Source organism: Carica papaya, chromosome 4 (genome assembly GCF_054855325.1).
Source record: "Carica papaya isolate Zhongbai chromosome 4, ASM5485532v1, whole genome shotgun sequence".
Taxonomy (NCBI): Eukaryota; Viridiplantae; Streptophyta; class Magnoliopsida; order Brassicales; family Caricaceae; genus Carica; species Carica papaya.
The window spans coordinates 25534259-25542428 of NC_142312.1; the positions used below are offsets into that span (position 1 = coordinate 25534259).

Below are 8170 nucleotides of genomic sequence, written 5' to 3' on the forward strand. Positions count from 1 at the left end.
AGGGAAAGAAAACCATTCGGTGCAATTTCTGCAAGAGGCTCAGTCATAAGGAGAAATTCTGTAGACAGAAACAGAAGCTGGAAGGATCACAGTCAAAGCAGGAACAACAGCAAGCCAATATCACCAAGGTGTCCTGTGAACAAAATGACACAATTCTCATTGCGCTAAGTAAGCTGCCAGTGGAGGATGATACTCTCTAGGTGGTGGACAGTGGGTGCACCTCCAACATGTGCAAGGATGAGGGCTTGTTCGTATCACTTGACAAAATAATCTCAGGCCAGGTCCGACTTGGAAATGGTATGCTAGAAACCATCAAGGGCAAAGGCAACATAGCCATTGAAACCAGCGAAGGTAGGAAGCTTATCACTGATGTGAATTTTGTTCTTACCCTCTCACAGAATCTTCTGAGTGTGAATCAAATGACTGATCGAGGCAGTCGGATTCAAGGATAACTGCTGCAGGATATATGATCCTGAGGATCGCTTGATCGCTTTCATCCAAAAGAAGGATCAGGTCTACTCCTTGAAGCTCAGAGAAGTAGTCGAGAGGGCTAGTGTTACCTCTGTAACAGAAAGTGAGATGTGGCACAGGTGCCTTGGGCATTTTCATGCGGCTGGGCTACAACAACTGCAGAAGGGAGGCCTAACTAAGGACTTCCCAAATATTGCAGTCACTGAGACAGTATGTGGTGCATGTCAAATGGAAAAAATGACAAGGAATTCATTTCCTTCGCAAGCAGATTGGAGAGCAAAAGAGAAGCCGACACTTATTCATTCGGACATTTGTGGTCCAATGACAGAAAAATCTGTAAGTGGATGCAGGTATTTTAGTTTGTTCATAGATGATTTTTCTAGGATGATTTGGGTTTGTTTCCTGTAGAATAAAGCTCAAATTTTTGGTGAATTCAAGAAGTTCAAGGCTATTGTAGAGAAGGAAAGTGGCAGTGTACTGAGGTGCCTAAGGACTGATAATGGGCTTGAATTCAATTCCAGCAAATTCAATGATTTCTGTTCTGAGAATGGGATCAAAAGGCAGCTCATGACACTATATTCTCCTCAATAGAATGGTGTCTCAGAGAGGAATAACAGAACCATTGTGGAAATGGCAAGAAGAATGCTTGCTGACAAGCACCTGCCTAAAGCCTTGTGGGCTGAGGCAGTGAACACTACCGTGTTCCTGCTCAATATGCTGTTTACAAAGGCTGTAAAGTAGATGACACCGGCGAAAGCCTGGAGTGGCATCAAACCATCAACTAAGTATCTAAAGGTGTTTGGCTCAGTGTGCTACTGCCATGTCTCGGATGACAGGAGATCCAAGGTAGAAGTGAAGACTGAATTGGGAGTATTTTTCGGTTACAGTACTGAAGCAAAAGCATATCGAATTCTAAGCCTGAAAACCAACAAGCTTATGATTCGAAGAAATGTAACTGTGGACGAAAACAGCTACTGGAATTGGGAGAAGTAGAAAGTCGAACGAGACTGTGTCACAGTGGAAGAAGGAAGGAAATCTATGACAGTATTAAACCCAACTCAGGGTGACGAACAAGATGAACAAGGTGAAGAAGATGAAGAAGATGAAGAAGATGAAGAAGGTGAAGCAGAAGGGAGAACAAAAATGAAAAGTTTAGCTGACATCTATGAGAGGTGCAGCTTTGCTTCAAAAGAACCTTCCTCTGTTGAGGAAGCACTTCAGTAGTAAGAGTGGAAACTTGCTATGGAAGAGGAAATCAGGATGATCGAGAAAAATAATACTTGGGCTCTGGTAAAATCAAGTACAGACAGAAAGTCTGTTGGAGTAAAGTGGGTGTTCAAGGTGAAACTGAATCCGGACAGGACAACAAACAAGCACAAGGCATGGCTTGTGGCAAAGGGGTACTCCCAGCTTCCAGGAATCGACTACACAGAAAATTTTGCTCTTGTGGCCAGATATGAAACAATTAGATTCATTCTGGCCATGGCAGCTCAGTTTAGTTGGAGTGTGATGCACTTGGATGTGAAATCGGCTTTCTTGAATTGCAAGCTGAATGAAGAAATTTATGTTGAGCAGCCACCGAGGTTCATTCAACCTGGAAAGGAGAGACACGTCTATCTTCTTCACAAGACCCTATACGGCTTCAAACAGGCTCCACGAGCCTGGTATGATAAGTTAAATACATATTTACTTAACTGTGGGTTTGAGAAAAGCATGACAGAAAATACACTGTATGTGAATAGAGATGAAGACAGACTTATCATTGCAGTATATGTTGATGATATACTGGTGACAGGCAGCAACAAAAGAAAAATGATAGAGTTCAAGCTGAAATTGGAAAAGGAATTCGAGATATCTGATCTTGGGGAGGCTACCTACTTCCTGGGAATGGAGATTCATCAAAGTAGCTTGGATATTTTTCTTTCACAAGGCAAGTATGCTAAAGAAATCCTAAATAAATTCAATATGAATCACTGTAAATCAGTGTCTACACCACTGGTGTCTAACCTGAAGTTGTCAAAGGACGAGAAAGGTAGCAAAGTTGATGAGGAGAATTATAGAAGTCTGATTGGGAGCCTTCTGTATCTCGAGGCTACCAGACCAAACATTCTGTTTGCAGTGAGTTTGCTTTCAAGGTACATGGCCTCACCGAGGGAATCACACTTACAAGCTGCTAAACATGTGTTGAGGTACTTGAAAGGAACCTGGAACTTTGGCGTTCAATTCAAAGCAAGAGCTGAGGGTGGATTGGTCGGCTACAGTGACAGTGATTGGGCAGGAAGCGTGGAAGATGCACATAGTACAACTGGGTACTTGTTTAAACTAGGCTCCGATGCTTTCTCATGGACGTCTAAGAAACAGGATACTGTGGCACAGTCCACAGCTGAGGCTGAGTATGTAGCTGCAGCTACAGCAGCTAACCAAGCAATTTGGTTGAGGAAAGTGTTCAAAGATGTAAAGCTGGACAAACAAACACCTACAGTGTTGTATGTAGACAACAAGTCTACAATAGTCATTGCGAAAAATCCTGTAATGCACGGGAGAACAAAACACATCAACGTTAAGTATCATGCTATACGTGAGGCTGAGAGGAATCAAGAAATCAAGCTGATACATTGCTCCACTGATGATCAGCTTGCGGACATTCTAACCAAGGCGCTGTCTAAAGCTAAATTTGTGGAATTGCGTGGAAAGATGGGGATTGGTGAAAAAAGTCATTAAGGGGGAGTGTTAAATTTAATGTTTTTTTCTTTCTGTTGAGTTTCAATTTTAGTTCAAAAACTACCGTGAAGTTGTTTCACGGTAGGATACGGAAAACACCATGCAACGTGTATGCATGGATTTCAGGCTCTCTGATTTGATCAGTTAGTTAATGTAATCTGCTCAATTTGTATTCCTATAAATAAACAAGCAAGAAATAAGAGAAAGACATTTCTTCTTTCTCCAAAAAAACACGGCCTTACAAAACAGCAAAACAGAGGCTGTTGCATAACCTTGCTCTGTTTTGCTGTCCCTCTCTCTCATCAAATTTCTCTCTCTCATCAAATTTCTCTCTCTAAGTTTTTTCATTCACAGAATCTAAGCTTATTTGCTTTCCATCAACAGGGTGAATCTGACGAATCCATAACATATTAAAGTACCTATCAAGATCAATAACTTCAAGAAGCCAGGTCTGAACCCTCTGGCCAGATATCTGCTAACGAGACCTCCATTTTACGAGGGTGAGAAATGGGTCACTCATAGAAGAATTATTAATCAAGCCTTTCCACTAGAGAAGCTCAAGGTTATCGTTTACTACTTTCTTTTCATTATTTGTTTGCTTACTTGTCTGCTTAATTTGGTGTCAGAAGAGGGTTTTATTCTTTTCACCATATCAAATGAACTTGTAAAAGGCTATACCCTTTAAAGGTTGCTGGTAAAGATGGTATCATAATCACTAGTTAGACACCAGTACAGACATCAAATCATTAAGCAATTTTAGTGCTTAAGCTATCAGAGGGAGGTTCTTGATGTATTTCTACATTTTGTTGCTTTATATTGCTTTTTTGTTTGTGCATTAGCTCGTTCTCTCTGTTTGTCTTTTCCCTTCTTCAATCGCCTGTCTCTAATAAATTTGACAGAATATGGTGCCCGCATTCTACAAAGTTGCAGTGATCTGATCAATAAATGGGAAGAGTTAGTTTCTGTAGAAGGATGGTGTGAGTTGGATGTATGGCCTTATCTCACGAATTTGATGAGCGATGTGATTTCTCGGGCAGCATTTGGGAGTAGCTATCAGGAAGGCAGAAGAATTTTTCAGCTCCAAGATGAACTTGCAGAACTTACAGTGAAAGCTCTACTATCCTTTTATATTACAGGATGGAAGTAAATCTGAGCTATTCTACGTTCAATATGATTCTCCTCACAAAAGTTTAATAACTGTTACTTGGTAAGTAATACATGTTCTTTTCCTTTTACAATTTTTCACCATAACTATCACTTGTTTGCAAAGATTTGTTCCAACCAAGCTTAACAAGAGACTGAAGGAAGTTAACAAAGAAATACAAGTTTCACTAAGAGCAATCATCAGCAAAAGAGAAAGCGCAATAAAAGCAGGGGAGGATGCCAAGAATGACTTGTTAGGTAGACTTTTGGAGGCCAATTCTAAAGAAATTCAAGAACATGGAGATAAAAAGAATACTGGAATGAGCATTGACGACGTGATTGAGTGCAAAATATTTTACTTTGCCGGCCAAGAGACAACTTATGTGTTACTTGTTTGGACAATGGTTCTATTGGCACAACATGCAAATTGGCAATCTCATGTACGAGAAGAGGTGTTGCAAGTATTCGATAAAAATAAACCTGACTTTGATGGACTGAATCAGCTTAAAGTTGTAAGTAATTTATATCCTTCTTGTTGTATATAGATTTTTTGTGGGATTAAATTTTAAATCAGTGATTCAAATATTGTTTTAGCAGTCTCTTAAAAACCAAGAACTTAAATGCAACAAAGTGTGTCTTGTATTTACAATAAAAAATGGATTTAACAAACGATCAGATTTAATACCCAACAAATTTGTCTCTCCTTTATCCTTATATGTTACATTCCCAAAATGTGTCTTATTGTTTGGGGAAATACATTGTTTAAAATGTTTAGGCTTCCTGGAAATGATTCCCTAGGATTGCTGACAACACTTTTGAATAATTCTGTATAGGTAACAATGATCTTGTATGAGGTTCTAAGGCTCTATCCACCTGTTGCGGGACTTGCTCGATTAGTTTACAAAGATACAAGACTTGGAGACTTGGTACTTCCAGCTGGTGTGGAAGTCACTCTGCCAATAATCCTAATCCAACGTGATCCTACATTTTGGGGTGAGGATGCAGGAGAGTTCAACCCAGAGAGGTTTGCAGAGGGAGTTTCAAAGGCTACGAAGAACCAAGTTGCGTTCTCCCCTTTCTCATGGGGTCCTAGGATTTTTGTCGGCCAAAACTTTGCTCTAATAGAAGCAAAAATGGCTTTGTCAATGATATTACAGCATTTCACATTCGAGCTTTCCCCATCCTATACTCATGCGCCTTACTTGGTTATGACTGTGCATCCCCGACATGGTACCCACTTGATGTTAGGCAGGATCTAGTTGCCAAATATAATCTTTTCCTTCCATACATGTCTGTTGATTAAATTCTCCAGTAGAAGCTGGTGTAGGCAAAGTGTAGGCACTTGCTTAAACAAATCTTCTCACTATTTTTTCTTGGTTTAGTAAATGCCCATTGTAGGACTTGAAACAACATCTCCCATGTGGATGTATTAAGATTTTTTTTTAGAAATGTTTAGATATTTTCTGTTTTGTAAGTATGAAGTAATGTATATATGTATGGTCCTATATATTTTTAATAAAAAAATATGTATATAATATTTTGTAGTAGGTAGTGTTATAATTTTTTTCCATAATTTAAGGAAGTTGTTTACGTAGCCAAGAAACTTTTATATGTATATATATCTATATATATCATTTTTTTGTATCTTGAAAAATGTCAATGGAAATTTACGTTTCTTGCCATCATTGCTGTCAATTTTCTACTCTTTCTATAGGTGAGAGGTCAAACACATTGCAAAGTAATTGCTACATGACTTAATCAAAATCTTTAGGAACTAGTCCTCCATTATTTAATGGAGAGAATTGTCAGATTTGGGTACTTAAAATGAAAGCTTATTTAAAAGCTTTAAACTTGTGTGAAGCAGTTGAAGATGGAGGAGATCCTACACCACTTGGACCAGACCCAACATTGGCTCAAATAAAAAGCCAAGAAGAGCAGAAAGCCAAGAAGAGCAGAAAGCCAAGAAACCAAGGGCCTTAACCTGTCTGCATTCAAATTTGTCTGAAATTATTTTCAAGTGTGATAGCTTGTGAAATACCTAAGGAGATATGGTACAAACTAAAGGAAGAATACGAAGGGAGTGAAAGGGTGAGAACGGTGAAGCTTTTCACTTTGAAAAGGGAGTTTGAGATGCTACGAATGAAAGAAGGTGAATCTGTTAAAGAATATATAGCAAAGTTACAAGAAATGGTTAGTGAAATCAAGTTATATGGAGAAGCATTTCCAGATTTAAATTAGTTGAAAAGATTTTAATAAGTCTTCTGGTAAGATTTGAGCCTAAGATTTCTATTATAGAGGAATTATGTGATCTTAAAGTCCTCTCCGTTGCAGAACTTATAAGCAAATTGCATGCTCAGTAACAAAGATCAAACCTGAGAGAAGATGAAGTTGTTGAAGGTACATTTCAAGCTAGGCAGAAATGGAGACCTCAAGGAAAGTAGTATAAGAAGGGAGTTACCTAGAAAGGGAAGGGTGCTGAAACTTCAAAGGATCAGGGAAAGAGAAATGAGTTCCATTCATGTAGCATCTGTTAAAGAACAAATCATCTTGAGAAAGATTGTAGGTTCAAAGATACACCAAAGATGAATGCAGGTATTGTAAGAAGCTAAGGCAAATAGAAAAGAATTGTTGGGCCAAGAAAAAGCTAGCAAGCAACAAAGAGTAGCCTTCATAATATGCATATTACACTGACGAACAGGAGGAGGAAACTTCAAAACTGTTTATGGTCTCTCAATCCTCTCTTGACACTTACAATCACACTTGGTATGTGGATAGTGGTTGTACAAGTCACATGGAAAATGAGGAGAATATGTTCTGCGAACTTGATAGAACATTCAATACACGGGTCAAACTTGGAAATGGACACTTAGTTGAAGCTCAAGGCAGAGGTACTGTTGTTGTTCAGTCTCCAAAAGGTACCAAATATATTCAAAATGTTTTTTACAAATCAAGTTTAACACAAAATCTTTTGAATGTTGCACAAATGATTTTTAATGGGTATTATCTGATTTTTAAAAATCAAAAATTGCTGCATACTTTATCAAAATAATCAGTTGATTGTGAAGTGAAAATGATAGATATATGTTTTCAACTGAAGTGGAATTCAGTCCTTGATGGTGCTCTTTATAGTAAATGTGATGAAACATTATTGTGGCAAAAGTGATATAGACATTTCAATCTCATATCATTGAAACAAATGCAATCTCAACAATTAACTTGAGATTTTCAAGGATTAAAAGAATAAGATTTTGTATGTAGTGTATGTCAGCTTGGAAAGTCTCATAGGCAGTTGTTTCCTTCAAAATCTAAATAGAGAGCAAGAGAGAAACTTGAATTAGTGCACACAGATGTGTGTGGACCTATGAGCATTGATTCTTTCAACAAGAACAAAAAATTTATGCTCTTCATTAATGATTGTACTAGGATGACTTGGATCTATTTCTTAAGAAGTAAGGGACAAGTATTTGATGTGTTTAAAAGATTTAAAACTATGGTTGAACTGTAAAGTGGGTGTAAACTGAAGGTTATTAGATCAGATAATGGTAAAGAATATGTCTCAAAAGAATTCCAGAATTGTTGTGCAAAAAACAGCATTTAACATCAACTCATAGTTGATTACTCACCTCAGCAAAACGAAGTTTGTGAAAGAAAGAACAGTGCTATTGTAGAAATGGCAAGGTGTTTGATGAATGATAAGTCTTTACTTAAGCAATTTTGGGTTGAGGCAGCATATACTTCTGTGTACTTATCGAACAAATTACCAACTATAGAAGCTTAGTTAGGGGTAAAGCCATCAACAATTCTGGAATTCTTTTGAGACATATTCTTTACCATT

At 38.0% G+C, this 8170-nt stretch overlaps 1 protein-coding gene across 1 annotated transcript; it reads left to right on the forward strand.

Moving 5' to 3' along the window:
* Positions 1–4335: 4335 nt before the first annotated feature.
* Positions 4336–5745, forward strand: LOC110808064 (cytochrome P450 72A14-like). Its single transcript, XM_088218421.1, has 2 exons — positions 4336–4847; positions 5169–5745. Exons 1-2 carry the CDS (start codon positions 4656–4658, stop codon positions 5592–5594), a joined length of 618 nt encoding a protein of 205 aa, XP_088074547.1. The 5' UTR covers positions 4336–4655; the 3' UTR covers positions 5595–5745.
* The last annotated feature ends 2425 nt before the right edge of the window (positions 5746–8170 follow it).

Excerpts from the sequence above, each read along its gene's own strand:
- LOC110808064 (XM_088218421.1), top strand. The coding sequence starts at position 4,656 with ATGAGCATTGACGACGTGATTGAGTGCAAAATATTTTACTTTGCCGGC. Across the intron at positions 4,848-5,168 it reads GACTGAATCAGCTTAAAGTT|GTAACAATGATCTTGTATGA; the intron begins GTAAGTAATTTA and ends AATTCTGTATAG.